The following is a 19,201-nucleotide window of genomic DNA, read 5'->3' on the forward strand; positions in this document are numbered from 1 at the left end:
GCTGCTGAACTCTGCTTTCTTGACATCCCATTTATGCATACACAGGGCAATGACTTTGGTGCAAACTGGACATCAGGTCTGAATAGGTAAGAAGCTGGGAGGAAGGCAGAAGAATTTTCTTGCCTATCTGCCTCAAGAAAGCTTTAAATTTGTGACCTTGAAAAAGATGAAGGGAGTAGGCGCAACGATGACTATTCTGAAACAGTCCACTAAGATAACTTGATTACTAGCTTGTAACATTTAGGGCTGAACTGGATTTTGAGGAACATCTTGTGTGCCTTTATCTTCCTGAGACAGTAAAGACTAAAGAAGTGAGAGGACTTGTCCTACTTTACAAGCAGCACGGTAAGGACTGAAGCCAAGTTCCCAGGCTCGCATTACCCAATATGGATTTTCCATTCAAATGATTCTTCCCCTGTAAAGATTTGCCTGGACTCATCTCCCCACCCCCACTCTCCTTCACCTCTCCCTCTTTTGTGCCTCCATCTGCACCTTGCACTCAGTTTTATCCCAGCACTTATCACTGTGCACATCGATAAATTGTTTGCATGCCTAGACTTTGAGCTTATCCAAAGGCAGGACTCTATCTTCTTCATCTTTGAACCTCCAGGGATGTTTCTGTGCCTGGTGAAGAGTGGTCATTCCATATGCTTGTTGAGCGAATGAATAAAGTTTGTGAGAATGATTTTATAGGGAGTAACACTAAGTCTGCCTTAGAAGCCTACTTGCTTCTCTGGCTGTTTCCTTCCATTAAGTTTTCTTCTTCTTCCAACACAAGAATAGCCAACTTATGAATAAGGCCATTCCTGGTTGCCTGTCCCAAATGACTGGTTATTCTATTCAGGTCTAAAAAACAGCTAATTCATTTCTTCTTCTTCTTCTTCTTCTTTTCTTCTTCTTCTTCTTCTTCTTCTTCTTCTTCTTCTTCTTCTTCTTCTTCTTCTTTTTCTTTTTCTGCTATGAATATATACTTTGGGGTGTATGTGACACAATGGCTGAAAAATCCTGGTAATTCAATATAACTGAACCACAAGGGTCATGAATCCATGAGGCACAGAGATACAAATCCTGGGCTGATTCCAGGGGTCTGTAGCCACAAGAACCCCTAGGATATAGGGCCCCACAGGGCTGAATAAAGGAACCTGCAGCTGATTCATATGTAATCAGCACCTGAGTCCACCCAAGGGGAACACTGAATTTCCAGGGTCAACTTCAAACACATTGCCTTCACCAGCTGCTCCACCCTGACCCACATTTCTCTGAACAAATTACAAGTCAAAATCCCCGAAGCTACTCAGACAAAGGTAGAATATGTGGCTTTACAACAAACACCAGGTGAGGCCTTCTTGTGGGTCTCTATTGCATATGCTGACTTCTTCCAAGAAAAATATTCCCACTATACCTCCAGACCCCCTCCCTCACCCGTTCAGCTGCATTCACATCAAACATTTGTTTTCAGATAATCCTGAGCTTAGATTTTTACGTGAATTTTTTTTGAAGAGCAGATAACACTAAAAACCATAGTGACTGTTTGCAGTGAAACCAAGCCTGCCTTGCCAATATCTCAAATCTGCTTCCTGCCCCTTCTTCTATGCCACCCACCCCTCCCAACCCTGTCCAATCTAATTGAATACTTTCAATTGAATTAGAAAAATATTAACTGAATATCTGTTCAATAATAAGCTCCTCAAGAACTTACCCTCTCTGTTTACAAAACAGCTAACTGGAATAAAATGAAAGCCCCCAAACAATGAAAGTACACCGGTACCAAGTTACCAAAGTCAGAAGGCACTTCTCATGCTACCTATTCATGGATGCTGTCTTTAAACTAGTTTGATGGCTGCCAACATTAAATGTCATTAAAATACACAAAACAGGAAAGAAAACATGACATTCAATTTGTTATTCTAAGGAATAAAATACAAATAAAATCATACAACATAGGCTTTGTCATGGAACAACAAACAGGAGTGTCTTTCTCTCGTCCCATAGTCAAATGTTGGGCTCTTAGGGTTCCTTCACCACTCTTTTTTAGACACCCCACTTAGTTACGTATCATAGCAATACAGACCCAGGACAAAGAGGACTCCAGCTGCTTGCACCCTTTCTTCCTGGCTGGGGCTTCTGCCTGGAACCACCACCACCCCTCCTGGCCCCGGGTTGCCACATTTATCAGATAAGAAATATAGAACTCACAATCAAATTGAATATCAGACAATGAACAATTTTTTAGTATAAGGATGCTCTCCATTTAATATATTATCTGGCAACCCTCTCCGTATCCATACTTCTACCCTGGTGAGTTGAGCTAAATAAAATCAATCCTCAAAAACCCATTTTACTCCCTTTACCTTAAGGATATAAGGATTTCCCTCCATGGAATCAGCCCAGGCTCTACTAGGCCTTCCGTTGCCCCAAGCAAAGTAGAAGGCACCCTCAGTCCCCTCTTACCTGACCAGCTGCAAGGAATTTAAGGAAGTTGGCTGTTGGAGCAAGCAATTTTTAATCCATGGCTCCTCCCACCAAAAGCTTCACACAGCTCCCTCCTACCCGTCAGCCACTCTACTTTCCCACCCACAGTGGCGCAATCCTATATTCAAATGACTTTGTGCCTGCCCTGGGCTCCTCCTTTTAGCTTAGGACCAAGAAGGGCATGGCCGGTGACGACCATGCCTAACTCCTCTGATTTGGAATTTATACACATATTTGGAACTTAGGAATTACTACAGGAAGATGAGGCTTTGGTGTTTTGAAGGTTTTATTTGAGTGTGGGAGGGGTAAGGAGGGTGGGTTAACTATTTTCTTTCTTCAGCCTTGTCTGTGGGATACTCAAATTTCAGCAAAAGTCATCCATTAAAGCTGAGCAAAATGATGGCTTAAGCATCATGTTTCCAAAGACACACATAAGATCTATGCAGAAACATATTCAAAACATGCAAACAATGGCATGAATAGCCATTATTTGCATAGATGTCTTTTTCAGTCAAACCTTGATTACTCATATTAAAAGAGAGGGAGAAGTAAAAGGGCATGGTTAATTCTAATGAACAAAATAATATACTCAGTAAAAATGGCAATCCATAATTGCCCTCCCACAGCAGAATATGTATATCACAAAAGTGGTTATTGTGAACATTTAGGAATCCATTACTAGACATGGTCCTGAATTTATTTTTTTTAGTCATTAGGCATGCAGACTCCTCTCGTTCCTGCTTTTGCATTCAATTGTCGCAACATCACCCATCACGTAGTCTCTGGAAAACTCCATTCTTGAGAGAATGACGGTGAAAATAGGAGATGACATCTTAATATAATCACGAAAACAGTTTTGATCTCGCAGACCCCAGAAAGGGTAGTCCTGTAGTCCTTAGACCACATTTGGAGTGCTGCAGTCCCTAGTAAGTATGCAATGATCTCTGGTGTAAGGAGCATTCACTCGTCCATAAACTCTATAAGGGCAGAAGCCATGTTCTATGCATGTTGTAGTCCCAGCAGAGAAGCCAGCGCTTGGCTGGGAGCAAAGATTGGCAAGCGATTGATTGCTCATCTGCCTGATCTTTGACCCCCAAATTTCAATACCTCATAAACTTCACTTAAGTTTTTTCATATTTTTCCTATGACATATTAACAAGCCGTTTTGAAACAAAAATGCTTTTAATTGCACTGTGCATTCCAAAGCATTTATATTCCATGAGTGCAACAGAGATAGGAATGTAATTGATGACTTCTGTATTTTTAAATGCAGAAATTCACAGAATAAGAGCAAGTCCGTCCGTCTTAAAACATTCAACGAAAAGATGCAGATGCCCTTGTTGGAATAATCAAAGATTTAGAATAAGGTCAGAAAGAATGAAATCGTACTACCCTGGGGAAGTTTATATGTTTACAGGCAACACGTAATGGAAACACAGTCAAGCTGGAAAGCATTCATCAGAGTGCGTACCGGAAACCACTGTTTCCAAGAGAGGAGCCTCAAAAGCCCAGTTTCTTGGTGAAATTCTTATAAGAATGACAGACTACATTCTCTCTTGGAAACTGACACAACATCAGAGCATATTAAGGCATCTCTCTCATATGTCCTACAGTAAAGAAACCTGCTATCCTGGGACTCCTGGATGGCTCAGTGGTTGAGCTTCTGCCTTTGGCTCAGGGTGTGATCCAGGGATCCTGGGATCGAATCCTGCATTGGGCTCCCTGCAGGGAGCCTGCTTCTCCCTCTGCTTATCTCTCTGTGTCTCTTATGAATAAATAAATATAAAGTTAAAAAGAAAAAAACCTACTACCACAACACAGCTGAATCACAGAAGCCATCCTTCTTTTATTCATAAAATACCTTTTACCAGTATCTCACTAGACTGCCCCTCTGGAAAATGCTGATCTAATACTCCCTCCTACTAAAGCTCAAACCAAGCCCCAGGGCATCTGACAGGACAAGTTAGTTTTCCCTTCATATTCCTTATTTCTAGTTCTCTCTTCCTAACTAGAAAAAGACAGTGAAGTTCCAAGAACTGGATGTTTCGTTGAAATGACTTTGAACATTTTTGCCTTTGCTTGGGTCTGCTGACAGCTAACAAGGAGGAGCTTTTCCCTGATTGCTACAAAGAAAATCTCACAATCATTTTCCCAGGTTTCTTCTTTCAATACTTCAGCCAGGCAACCACTGGAGTACCAACTTTAGGGCTTATCAAACAGGCTTCCCCTACACCGTGACTCCAGTCCCTTGAAGCCATGCCACCTACCTTAGGTTTCCCATGACTTAAAACTGCACTAAAACTTGGGAAGTAAGGAGGTATTTGGCAATCCCCTCGATTCCTAAGGGTCTTAGTTTTACACTCAACTTAAACCTTGGGGTTTCCACTTGGCAAAACTTAGTTTCCTGTCTCTGAGTGAAAAGAAAGTTTCAAAGAAATAAAGTTTCAAACAGCTCAGCAAACTTCTAAGGAGCCTATAAAGTGGGAAAGGCACTGATGATTGTTCAGCTTGCAAAGATTTATCTTTGTAGGGCTCAGTATGCCACTGAGAATACGTTAAATAATTGCATCTCTATAGCCAGGCACGGATCCTCCACCCAGAGGTTATACAAAGGGCAGGTATAGTTATTGATTTACCTTTGCATTTTGAAATTAGAGGAACAAAGATGACAATCAGTCCCTCTTTTGCTAAACCTAAGGCTTCTCTCAGATAAAGAAATTTAAAAGCATGGTATCCAAACAGCTGTTTGTGGAGTCTTGCTAAATTCACAAATGTGAAATCCAGTTTCCAGCCCCAAAGAGAGGCCAAATGTATCCACTTGAAATAAGCATTTTCCTCACACGCTTACCCCACCACCAGACTAATGTGGAATTGCAATTTCCAAGCAGGAAGTCTTAGGGGTATTGACTGCCATTCAAATACTCTGAGGCAGGGACTAAGCTTATTTTGTTAATGGTAATCTATTTTTGTCACCAAAACTCTTAATGAAAACTCTATGCCTACCTTGTTATTAAAATTGTAGGCATTTTAGAGTACCAAATTCCTCCCCCCAAAAAACTTTAAACTCCAAACGCATCGTGTACTTAAAGTGGCGTTTTGAAACCAAGTGATTTTTTTAAAAAGGGTATCTGAAAACTAGGCCAACTTCCTGTTTGTTTTGTTCTGTGAACATAAAAACAAGCAATTTTATTGCTACAAATGTTTTCTCTTTTCAAAATAAAGATCTATTCTGCGTGGCCTGAATATCTGCCGAGTATATTAAGCTTCATCTGCAATTGGTTTCAGGGATGTGAACATAATTAAGAATGTTCCAGATGCAACTACAGAAATTACTGTTAAAAAATATATGTTTCAAAATGAGTCGCTCTTAGTAAATACAGCAACCTTGTGGAGCTCACCTTCTGCTCTCTGTGAGCGGTTAATATTTGATGATGATGAAACTGTTCCTAGTATTTAATGAACCAAACAAGGCCATCCACAAACAATGTCACTAGAAATGGCATGATTTTAACGAAGATAGAATGATAAGTGGAGATTTTATATTTTAAAATAAGTCAATCTCTCAGCCATAAATGTCTCATAATCCTTATGAAGGAGAAGCTGAAATATGACCTCTGTCAAAGAATGCTTATCTCCAGATCTGAACAAGGCAAAAATAAAACAAAGTGAAGAACAGCAAAAGTTAACTAGTTTTCAAACCTATTATTTGTACTGCCAAGTCAGTTGAAGCAGCTGGAACAAGAGTTATTGGGGGATAATACACTTGTAAGTGTGTAATGTTCTTGAACCATGTGTACCCTCTCTATTAAGTTTCTAGAATCATGGCTATAGTCTAACTAGTGCCTTTTAATTACCTCAATCCTTATTTGGGGGAGGGAAAAAGAAAAGAATACCCCTCTACTCTACTTTCATTGTGCCTTCCCTGAAAATCAGAAAATTAGAAAACTTCAGGAAGTGTGGCTTTCTGAGAGAAAAAAAAAAAAAAAAAAAAGGCCAGTTCGTGTCTCTCCTAACAGGTAAATCAAATTCCATTCTAGAAAAATATTTCAGAAAGTGATACAGTGAAATGAGTTAGGTAGTCTAAAACATCAGTCTGCCAATCTTTTGCACTTGTTTTTCTACTAAAGATAACTAGAGCGTGTAATTAGCTTTATTTCATGTTTTACATCGAATTTATATACCAGATTCTGGGATGTAAGGTCAAATGATCCTTCGGAGGCAAACTGTGACCATTTATGAGGGTGCTGAGGAATAATTGTGTCTCTAGTCTTAGCACATGCTCCTCAGCATGTGACAACTCTTGACACACATTTGGAGAACAGGTTGAGGCCTTGTAAAATTATATTTTCCATTCATATCTTGAAAGCAGTCATAATGACAAAACCCATTTGAGGGATTTATAGAACACTGTGGTCTGGTTTGCATTTTTTTCACACCACTTCCACTTGAATACCAGCTGACTTTCCTGTGTATTTACCGCGTGCTGGACACCGTTCAAAGCGCTTCATGTAATTTCCACAATAACCCCGGTCAGTGTTTTACTGAGAAACAGCAAGGTGAAGAAAGACCCACAGAATGACAAAACAAATGGACCAGAACAAGTATTTGAACCGAGATGCGCTGGGTCTGGAGCTCACCTTCTTACCCAGTACAGTACTGCTTTGCAATCCTTCGGCATGTGTTAAACAGCGGAATGAGCTAGTTCAAATACTTCTGCTGCCTGGGCCATTATTTTCCCTCTAAGATTGTAACAGAGATTGCACATCAACTGACAGTTAGGTATGCCCAGAAATGATTTAATAGATAAATGCACAGCAGGGATGTTTTGTTAACTGCCTAGGGATCTCGAGGGACTTGGAAAAGAATAAGAGAAGGTACCTAAATGTTCACCTGAATAGTCACGGCTACCTTTACTGTGTATTTGGCCACGTGCTGGGCACTATTCATGGTGCTTTATATGCACTATTAAGTCTTTCATCCTCAGTGAAGCAGAACAATTAGGACAAACACGTCTTCTCTTAGCACAGATTTTTAGTAAATGTTTGCATGATAGAATTTTGGCCAGTTGGTCTGGGGGAAAGCGGTGTCATATGATCAGGAGTTGGGTTAAGAGAGCTTAAGCACAAATGACCAGGGCTGGACAAAAGCAACAGTCCAGCAAGAACCCACAGACATGAAACAGATGGAAGTGGGCTCAGCAAAAGTTGCTGGTGTGCATTTTGTGGCTATTGTTACTGCCCTAAGAGAAGAAGCTTTGCAAAGTACAGTACTGCCATTCAGAAGCAGGTTTACTCAGACTGTAGATGCCTGAGTGCTAGAGGTTCCATACTATAACAAAGCAGAGAAAATCTTCAAACAATGACAAAAGATCAACCTTATCACAAAAGAAGTACCAAAGTGTTCCTCTGAAGTATTTCATCCCACTGAAAGCACAGGCAAATGATATTTCACATATACTGCACACACCACCTCGCAAAAGTCTATGCCACTGAATGCTCGGTTTTAGTAGGGATTTGCTTTAAACAACTAGGGAGTGTCTATACTCCGAGGGTGCAAAGCGGGGTGATGATTTGTAGTCCTGAAAATTAGGGTTTGACTTTTTCCACACTCCAGCTGTAGCCTATGAACAATAGCTACGTTTGTTTCTTTTCTATATTGCCAATTTATTTTGGGTTAAGTACATTATCCACAAAGTAATACTAAAGATTTCAAAAGGCAAATCAATATTTAGAGGAAACAGGTACACACATTAATAATATAAATATATCTGTTCTGGGGATCCCTGGGTGGCGCAGCGGTTTGGCGCCTGCCTTTGGCCCAGGGCGCGATCCTGGAGACCCGGGATCGAATCCCACATCGGGCTCCCGGTGCATGGAGCCTGCTTCTCCCTCTGCCTGTGTCTCTGCCTCTCTCTCTCTCTGTATGACTATCATAAATAAATAAATAAAATATTAAAAAAAAATAAATAAATATATCTGTTCTATTCAATATAACTTATCATTTAGGCTTTTCCACAGCTTTTAGAAGACAAAATAATACAGATATTTGTTGATGACACTAATGTATCTGGATCTTATAATTAGAGAGTAGACAATTGCAAGTGTAGCTATGCTTTTAAAGATGGTATGATAAAAAAAAAGATGGTATGATAGAGAGGTGCCTGGGTGGCTCAGTCGGTTAGGTGCCCAACTCCTGGTTTTGGCTCAGGTTTCGATCTTATGGGTCATGGGATGAGCCCTGCCTCAGGCTCAGCACTCAGTGGGGAGTCTGCTTGAGTATTCTATCTCTCCCTCTCTCTCTGCCCCTCTCCCCATATCTCATTCTCTCTCTTTCTCTAAAATAAATCTTTTAAAAAAAGACTATGTGATAGGGAAAATAATAATAATAATAATAATAATAATAATAATAATTCCAGTGTTGACATGAATCCATTGTTTGGAATCACATCACAGGCTATTTGTACTTTTGACTTCAAATGTATCTGTTCTTAGACAAGGCAGTAATACATCTAAATTGTAAGATGAAAGCAGTATTTTATCAAAAAAAGTTCTCGACTAGGATCTAAGTGCCCTGGATTCTAATTATCTTTAGAGCATGGCTAAATGATTTTCCAGTTATGGTAAACAGTTTGGATAGGAATAATTCCTGCCCTTGTATACCTCACAGGTGCTTTGAAAGAATATAGGAAGAAAATGCAATTTAGTGTGCCTTGGAAATAAAATCAGTACAAAGTGTAAAAAATATTACAACTATTTTCTTTATTACTTACAATAGAACTAAAATTGTTACTGTGAATTAAGTATAAAAAATACTACAGATTACAAACTATGCTTTAGCATTTTGCTTCTCCAAAAAAGGTCTTGCATTACTATATGGGTAATCCTTGATTACATGGGAAATAGAAATTATCACATGCCCAGGGATGGAATTTATATACAATGTTAAAAAGCCAAGGACACTTTGCTTCTCAGAACTAGATACCAGAGGAAAAAGAAAAGATCCAGGTTTTAATCTTATCCTTGAAAATAACTGAAACAATAAGCTAGGGCCTACTTGGGAGACAAGTTTATCTAGTCAAAAGACACTTTCCCACCATCACAGGCTCCTTACTTAAAGATCCCACAGAACACAAATTTACTTTAGAATCTAATGAAGAAAACACTTAAAGTGATTTCTATTATATGAAACATTTGGAGCATTGCACCTTTCGGTTGGTGCTTTTTCAATTCTTACATCATTACAACTGCTGCTGTATTTTATTTATAACATATATTAAAATGATCAAAAGAAATAAGGCAAGTCTTTTTCCCCAGGTAAGTTAGGAGAACAAATTAAGAGTCTATAAGGGAAGATGGTAATAGTGCCTAAAATACTAGTAAGTCATTGATCAAAGGGATTTTGAATATTACTTATACAAATTGATAAGTAATAAAATTGAGTCTTGTTATAACACTGTTTATAGGGATCCCTGGGTGGCGCAGCGGTTTGGCGCCTGCCTTTGGCCCAGGGCGCGATCCTGGAGACCCGGGATCGAATCCCACATCGGGCTCCCGGTGCATGGAGCCTGCTTCTCCCTCTGCCTGTGTCTCTGCCTCTCTCTCTCTCTGTAACTATCATGAATAAATAAAAAAAAAAAATTAAAAAAAAAACACTGTTTATATATTTTTAAAAGATTTTATTTATTTATTCACGAGAGATACAGAGAGAGAGGCAGAGACATAGGCAGAGGGAGAAGTAGGCTCTCTGCAGGGAGCCCCATGCGGATCCTGGGATTATGACCTGAGCCAAAGGGAGACGCTCAACCACTAAGCCACCCAGGTGCTCCTCTTTATACATGTTTGAGCTAATTTTTCATCTCGGTAAGTCGACCTCTTAGAAGCTGAGATTGACTCATAGAAGTGTGAAACATGATTGAATATGTGATATATCTATTTCTATTGTAAAAAAGTAGTAAATATATCATGTATATTACACATAAGCATATAGCAAGGCACGTACGGAATGGGACCAGATTTTGCCACCCCAAATTATGCCCCTTTGGCATATTGATAATTTTAAACCAGTGATTTTTAAGAAATGGCAGACACAGGTGAAGCCCTGAAAACTGAGAAGTTACCCTTTTGTACGGGACATTTACATTTACACTATTTGTGGGGATGTCCTGGCTGTACTAAGAAGAGGAGGATGACTCTAAGTCTGCAGAATCTTAAATCTGCGTAAGGATCATACCCATGTTTATTGTGCTTTTCCTGATCACCTTTTTGTCTTTAGCTAAATATGGTAGATAAGGTGATGGTTTTGGCCATCTGGGGGAATGACTCAGTTTTCCTGGGTCTCTCCCGTGTACATAGGAGAAAAACATGTTATTAAATCTTTGTTTAGCTGCCTCCTGTTAAGCTGTCTGATAGCAATCTAATTCTTACACCAGCCAAAGAGCCTAGAAGGGAAGAAGGGAAAACTTTCCTGCCCTTACAATATATGTCATATATATATATATATGCAAGTCCCCATACTTGCTTGGGTATAAAACTGTCAATGTCCGCTGTGGCAGCTAGCAACACCTACAACAGAGCTTTGGGGGTATGAAAAAAGTCACTAATCTTTCCAAATGATTAGAATTGATAAATTATTGAAATCATTTTTTTTCTTCTTGGTTTCATACATTTAGACACGAATGGGAAGGTTCTATATACTCCACAAAAATACATTTCTGTGGGGGGGGCTTGGTTGGCTCAGTGGTTGAGCATCTGCCTTTGGCTCAGGTCCTGATCCTAGGGTCCTGAGATGTAGTCCCACATCAGGCTCCCTGTAGGGAGCCTGCATCTCCCGCTTCATATGTCTCTGCCTCTCTCATGAATACAGAAATAAAATCTTTTTAAAATTGGGTTCTGTGGCCAAAGAATTTTGAGAAATGTTGGCCTCAGCAGAACTAAACTGTCTTCCTTGCAGTAGGTCTCAGCGCCTTATCTTAGCTACTGAGTATTGTGGTGCTCCTGGCGGGGGAGAAAGAGAAAAGTTTCCCAGAGATACGGAAGCCTTCCAGAACAGACGTGGCTTTCTTTCCCCAGGATCGTAATAGAAACAATAACCCAAGTATGAAGTTTTTGGGACAAAAGTGGACAGAAAGAAAGGCAGAAGCATGAAGGGAACAATGCAGAGCACTGAGAAATCTCTAAATCAATGGTTCTCAAACCTAACATTTGTCAGAATCACCAGGAGGGCTTTTTCAAACACTATCAGACCCGCCCCTGGAGTTTCTGATCCAGCAGGTCTGCAGTGGGGCCTGAGAACTTACATTTCTAATAGTTCCCAGGTGAAGCTGGAGCTACTAGTGTGCCAACAAGAGCCTTGAGAAGTTCTGCTCTGTGGGAATACTATCCTATCTGACAATGGATTTAGCTATTTATTAAGCATTTTCTTGTGTTACCGATAATCCAGTTTCCAAAAGGTCAGACCTTTGGGATTTGGATACTGGAATCCCACATCTCTAACCTCAGTAATGATGTTAACCGTCATATGAAAGAAGGCCAGTCCTGGGGCACCTGGCTGGCTCAGTCAGTTGAACATGTGACTTTTGGGTCTCAGGGTTGTGAGCTCGAGCCCCACAGTGAATGTAGAGATGAATTAAAAATAATTTTAAAAAAAGATTGAAAAAAAAAGTCCAGTCCAGATCATGAAGAAAAAGAATTAGACTTTTTGAAATTCTATTCTATTACTCTTAGGAAACACATTCATTTTCTATTTACAAACAGTGTTATTAGTTTTAAAGGTACTACGAGCTGTGTATTTATTACATGTCACTTGCATGTGCTCTACAAGCCTCACCAGAGTGTGTTTCTCTAAATGTTTCCCATGTACCCAAGTTTAAGCAACAAAAGGTTTTCTAGAAAATTCTTCTCAGCTCTCCAATAAATAAGTACCTTTACTTACTGCAGAAAGCACACTCTTTTGGAAGCTTTACCCCTTCTCCTCACATCCCATCCCCAAAAAAAGACGTGGGCAAAGAAAGCTAAAAGGAGGAAACTACTTTTCATGTCAAATAGGCAAACAACCCAATGCTGACGACGGTATTGCAGCATGGATAATCAAAAGCTGAGGTATTGATAGATTCCCCAACCTCAAAGCAAGCACCGAATACAAAGTTCATTGGTTGTACGTGCAGCGATGCAGTAAAGAAACAGTACATCTCAGACAACACTGTCCATCCTTTCCCTTGGAAGAAACTCAACAGCGGTCTAAGGAGTGTCCGGTATTTGTAATTCTTCCCCTTCTGTACAATGAGTAGTCTCAACAGCACTGACTTTCCTTCTGAGTACCACTGCCAGCCTGTTTCCAACAGAGGCCCCCCGTTTCCAACACCAGACTGACTGCAATGTGTGGTTGCGTCTAAATGAAAACCAGACAGCTTCACAAGCCGAAAATAGTGAATTCAACATAGATTTAGCTCCTTCCCTTGGCCTCTTGCTTTCTCACTGCATTCCTCCCCAAAGACAAGAAAGATATCTTGCCAGTAAGATCACTATCTAAGCCTAAAGAGTGAGACGATGTGTTGGGGAAGGTGGGACGTCAGGAAGAACACACAAAAACTTTAAAACTCTAGACGCAGGTTAATTACTTTGGCGGTGCCCTAAATGGAGCTGTGCGCTTTCTGGCAACCACAGTACATGGGAGAATAGATTGAACTGCATTGTTCTCGCTGCCTGATAAAAGAAAGTATACTGGTTGATAAGCATCTCTTTGTAAAAAAGACTGCTGGACCCTGAGGAAGATCCACAGAGGAAGAGGACACGGAACCTGCCCACGAGGAGTTTGCAAATCTTTCTCCCCAGACTGCAGAGACATGTGACGCTCTAGCACTTGACACAATGGTGACAGAAATCACAGAAAACCCAGGGGGCAGGTAAACATCAAAGGTGACTGATGTGAGGCATGTAGTGATGCTATGGAGAAGGAGGAGCATGTGTGATTGGGAGGATGAGACTTCTTGGAGCCTGTATTCATCACAGCTGTTCATTGTTGCTTCAGAGAAAGCCAAGAAGTTTAGAGTGGAGAATGTGTGATGAAGAATGGTACAGGGTAGCCCGGGTGGTTCAGTGGTTTAGCGCTGCCTTTGGCCCAGGGCGTGATCCTGGAGACCCAGGATCAAGTCCCATATCAGGCTCCCTGCATGGAGCCTGCTTCTCCATCTACCTGTGTCTCTGCCCCTCTCTCTGTGTCTCTCATGAATAAATAAATAAAATCTTAAAAAAAAGAATGTTACAGATAATTCTCTCTGGGGGAGTCTCACTTTCTCTTTTACTGCCTTTTCATTAGTGTGTGATTTTATCCATTAAACCTTCATTCTGATTTGTTTCAAATACATTATTATTGAGCTGAAGTATTGCAGAATGAAAAGCTTCTCAACAGGTGTCCCTTCCTTCCTTCCTTCCTTCCTTCCTTCCTTCCTTCCTTCCTTCCTTCCTCCCTCCCTCCCTCCCTCCCTCCCTCCCTTCCTCCCTTCCTCCCTTCCTCCCTTCCTCCCTTCCTTCCTTCCTTCCTTCTTTCCTTCCATCTCTGACAGGAAGCAATGTCACTTTTTCTTATGCATTTCTCTGGTGGGAGAATGGGAAATTTGGGGGAGCAACAAGTGAAATATGATTAAATATGTTTTATCAATAATACTTCAAAGATGGAGTAAACGTCCTGTGCCCCCAGAGTGAGGTCTTGAGAACTGGGGAGAAATGTGAGAGTCTCAGTTTTGGTTTAGCTGTCAATTGCCTATTAACATATGCCAGTCACAATTATGGATATTACTACAAAATATTAGATGATGTCGGCTTGAATGCTAAATCCTAAAAATTATTAAAGTTTCCTTCTTTACTGAGACATTTTTCTAAAATATTCCAGGCACCTTTACTGTGTTTGAAAATAGTTAGGTGCCCAAACCTGAATCGTATCTCCATTAATGAGGATTATACCCATAGCAATTTCTGTTCTGAAGAACAGATAATCATGACACAGAAACGAAGAGGAAGATAGAGAAGGTACAAGAGATTGAGCTTGATTACACAAACTCCAAGATATAGCTTATAAACCTAGACAACATCTTGAAATCATTTTTCCGGGGATCCCTGGGTGGCGCAGCGGTTTGGCGTCTGCCTTTGGCCCAGGGCGCGATCTTGGAGACCCGGGATCGAATCCCACGTCGGGTTCTCGGTGCATGGAGCCTGCTTCTCCCTCTGCCTATGTCTCTGCCTCTCTCTCTCTCTCTCTCTCTCTCTCTCTCTCTCTCTCTGTGACTATCATAAATAAATAAAAAAAAAATTAAAAAAAAAAAGAAATCATTTTTCCCATTTCTTTTAAAAGCCGATTACTTGCACTCAGTTCTAGCTATTGAGGGCTCTAGTTAAGTGTGTGGGAAATATCAGAAAGGGAGACAGAACATAAAGACTCCTAACTCTGGGAAACGAACTAGGGGTGGAGGAAGGGGAGGAGGGCGGGGGGTGGGGGTGAATGGGTGACGGGCACTGAGGGGGGCACTTGTCGGGATGAGCACTGAGTGTTGTTGTGTATGTTGGCAAATTGAACACCAATAAAAATAAATTTATTATAAAAATAAATAAATAAATAAAAATAAAAATTTAAAAAAAGTTTATTTAAAAATATCAGTGCATGGGCTCTCTCTCTGGGAATTTTTCTTTGCCTTTCTATGATCAAACTCTTTGGACTTTTAAAAGATCACATTCACTGGTGTGAGGTGGTATCTCATTGTAGTTTTCATTTGTATTTCCCTGATGGCAAGTGATGCAGAGCATTTTCTCATATGCATGTTGGCCATGTCTATGTCTTCCTCTGTGAGATTTCTGTTCATGTCTTTTGCCCATTTCATGATTGGATTGTTTGTTTCTTTGGTGTTGAGTTTAATAAGTTCTTTATAGATCTTGGAAACTAGCCCTTTATCTGATATGTCATTTGCAAATATATTCTCCCATTCTGTAGGTTGTCTTTGAGTTTTGTTGACTGTATCTTTTGCTGTGCAAAAGCTTCTTATCTTGATGAAGTCCCAATAGTTCATTTTTGCTTTTGTTTCTTTTGCCTTCGTGGATGTATCTTGCAAGAAGTTACTATGGCCAAGTTCAAAAAGGGTGTTGCCTGTGTTCTTCTCTAGGATTTTGATGGAATCTTGTCTCACATTTAGATCTTTCATCCATTTTGAGTTTATCTTTGTGTATGGTGAAAGAGAGTGGTCTAGTTTCTGCTAACTCTGGGAAACGAACTAGGGGTGGTAGAAGGGGAGGAGGGCGGGGGGTGGGAGTGAATGGGTGACGGGCACTGGGTGTTATTCTGTATGTTAGTAAATTGAACACCAATAAAAAAATAAATTAAAAAAAAAAAAAAAAAAATAAAAGATCACATTCAGAGTAAGTACATTCAGAGTAAGTACATTCAGAGTAAGTTATTAGTTAAACTTCAGATATATATATTTTATTGGACTAGGCAGTCACCTTTTACACAGAACCCTTTTCTGCAGATTATGACTTTGTACTTGACTCAGAATGACCTTATTAGTGCTAATCATGTTTCCAAGAATACTTTGATTTGCAAGCTAGCCATTTGCTGTGAAGTTCTATTTCAAACATTGTAAGGCAAAAAAAAAAATAATGCTTGAATGTTACAAGATGATCACACTAATCACAATAATAAACAACATAAATTTATTACCACACACAATTAATTAATCACACAAATAAATACTTTAAAATAATATTTAAAAAAATAATATTTAACAGGGGCCACTCAGCAAAAATCTTTTAAAATCTATATATGGAGTAAAAGCACTAAAAAATGCAACATTTAGAGAGCATCCAACAGCATTTGACTAAAGAAGATCTCTATAATGCTAAGGGATGAAATTAAATTTGCAAAAACAAGCAGTGTGTAAGCCATCATATCTAGGTTAAAATATGGTTGAGTGAAAAGTCAGCACATGGGCATAAACAGTTTTCAATTCATATTTAAGTAATGGGGGTAGAAGTCCAGACACAGAAAGAGAGGTGACAGGGCACCTTGCAGGTGAGCCCCGTATTTATTCTCCCCTCCTCCAAGTGATTCAGCAAGCTCATGTTTCATCCAGCAAATACTTTCCAAGCTCGCAATATGTACTAGACTTGTGTGAGGCACAGAAGATACGGTGGTAAACAAGGTGAAACCGAGAAAAGTATGGCAGACCTTCACTTAAGATGATGTCAATTCTCCACTTAGAAACCGTCAGACTCCTCAGAGCTCCAAATCAAGTTCAAACTCCTCATGGACTTTTAAGGTTACTTCTCTGACAACACAAGCTCTAGCTTCAGCCAAGCTGACTTAACACCTCACTCCCTCCCCCTACATCCCACCTTTTCCTCTCTTTGCTCAGGTTATGCCTCTCTGCCTGGGATACCCTCCTATCCTTCCTTCAAAGAATATCTCAAATAGTACTTCTCCCATGACTGCACTTTTCAATGCCACAGCTGGATGTAATCTCAGCCTCCGCCTCTTCCCCTGGACTCTTAGCGGTTAGTTTGTACCTGGCTTATGGCACATAACACAAGCGGCTTCATACTAAGAGGTCAGGCAAGGATCATGTCTTCCATAACTGTATCCTGCACAGTCCTGAGCCCTGTGCCCAGCAAGTAATAGGTTTCAATAAATGTTTGTTGAATGAATCATTTCTTTGGGGAATTGAATGTATATAGAATTCTTAATGGATTTAACAGGACTTTCAGCATTAAATAACCCCTGACATTTATAAAATCCTTGTAGTAAACCACAACCAATAGTCCTACAAATTGAGTGCTGCTGCTTGCTCTTGTATGAAGAGAAACAGAGCGTCTTGCTCAAGGCCACACAAGGAGTCCTTGCTTGGGATGTTATTACAAGGCAGTGTTTTCTCTGTTTGTACTATTTGCTGATACTACGCTTGGCTGCGGATTATTTCCATGATTACATCTGTTGTTCACTCAAGAAACAGACATTCAACCAGACAGAAGACTTCTAAGACTTCTTTGAAAAATAAGGCAATATTCCAGTATCCGTACAATGGAATATTATTCAGCCACTAGAAAGAAGGAAATCCCGCCCTTTGCAACAACATGGATGGACCTGGAGGTCATTATGTTAAGTGAAATAAGCCGAACACATAAAGACAAATACTATACGATCTCAAGTGAGAAACAGAGAATAGAGTGGAGATTACCAGGAACTAGGGGCTGGGGGTAACAGAGAGATGTTGGTCCAAGGGTACAAACTTTCACTTATAGGACAAATAAGTTTGGGGATGTAATGTACCACTTTAGTGAATGATAACTGAATTATATTCTTGAAAGTTGCTAAAAGAGTGAATGATAACTGAATTATATTCTTGAAAGTTGCTAAAAGAGTCAATTTTAAACTTTTTCATTGCAAAAAAGTAATTATGCAAGTGATAGAGTTAAGTAACTTTATTGTGTTAAAGGTTTCACACTACTTGTATCAAATCATCAGTTTGTACAAGTTAAATTTATACAATGTTATATGTCAATGATGTCTTAATAAAGCTAGAAAAAAATATAAATCCGTCCTCCATTGGAGTACTGGCAAAATAATAGACAAGGTTTTAAAAATTTTCAGTTACTTACATTTGAATATTTAATTTGCTTCTACACAGAATGCTTTCCTGGCTAATAAAATAAAGAGAAATAACCATGAATTTGCAAAAATTCTAGAGGTCATATTTCTACAAAAACTACAGAAACTTTAAGTTTGTTTAATGGAGCATGTGATAAGCATAAACACAACAGAGAAACAACTTCTGAGATAGGTATGTATCAAATGTTTAAAACAAGAACACCAAGTTCTTGAAGATAAACATTCTCGAAGTGTTACTTCAGTGTTAATTCTTTCATAAATAGAATGAACAAAAATGTTAAGACAATGAAACAGTGCGGCTGGTCTAAAAAGAATGTGTGACCTTTAAAAATGGAGTCTCCAAAAAGGTTTGGAACTGAGTAAGAGCTGATCGATACTACAATGCTGCCTACTCAGTGCACCTAGGTGCATATAAAAGGTGGGTGAAGAGTTTAAAGTTCCAGAGAAAAAGGTTTCTTGTTTGCATTGCTGTATGCTAGGGACAGAAATTAGAACTTTACTATTTTATAGTCAGCTAGCAAATCATGGCTGACACATAAGATAGGTCTCAGCTGAGGGAATTTGTCATATTTAACACATATTTAACAGTTATATCACTGTGAATGGTACATTTTCCAACTTGTGGATGGTTTTCACAGTGTGGAAACTACCTTCACTTGTCCACTGCGTATCCACGAACACATGGGTAGGAGCAAATTTCTTCTCTACCAATTTCCAGTGGGTAAATAAAAATTGGAGTTTCAACAAAAAACATATGGCCACTTAGGATAGAAAAAAATCCAATTTATAGCAAATATTTAAATGCCTATGACCAAATTATATCTGCCAAAGTTGATGGAACCTACAGATATATCTACTGTACTTAACTAAATCACAGATTAAACTAAGCAACATCATACAAACTCATCATTAACAAGATATTGAAAGAAATAATTTACTGACTTTGGAGACAAGATGGCCAAGCCCAAACAGTGGAGATTATTTAGAGAATAAAAGGTTGAAGAATAAATGGAATCGTTTACTGACTTTTAAGAAAGCAATATCAAGAAAGGCAGGAAAATGAGCCAATCAAACTCCTAATTAC

General features: G+C 39.5%; 1 protein-coding gene across 10 annotated transcripts in view; it reads right to left on the minus strand.

Annotated features, from left to right (window-relative positions):
• Positions 1-19,201, minus strand: part of MBNL3 (muscleblind like splicing regulator 3) — a 114,358-nt gene that overhangs the window by 37,107 nt on the left and 58,050 nt on the right. Inside the window, exon 1 of one of the 10 annotated variants that reach the window (XM_038588324.1) lies at positions 2,452-2,559. The exons of 8 other annotated variants lie outside the window; for them this stretch is intronic. Coding sequence is in view for 1 of the 2 variants with exons in the window: in XM_038588323.1 (XP_038444251.1) it covers positions 2,352-2,378 (27 nt within the window). In the remaining variant the exon portion in view is untranslated. One more of the 10 variants, XM_038588323.1, reaches the window with a different exon arrangement.

The sequence above is a fragment of the Canis lupus genome, chromosome X (assembly GCF_011100685.1).
Source record: "Canis lupus familiaris isolate Mischka breed German Shepherd chromosome X, alternate assembly UU_Cfam_GSD_1.0, whole genome shotgun sequence".
NCBI classification, from domain to species: Eukaryota; Metazoa; Chordata; class Mammalia; order Carnivora; family Canidae; genus Canis; species Canis lupus.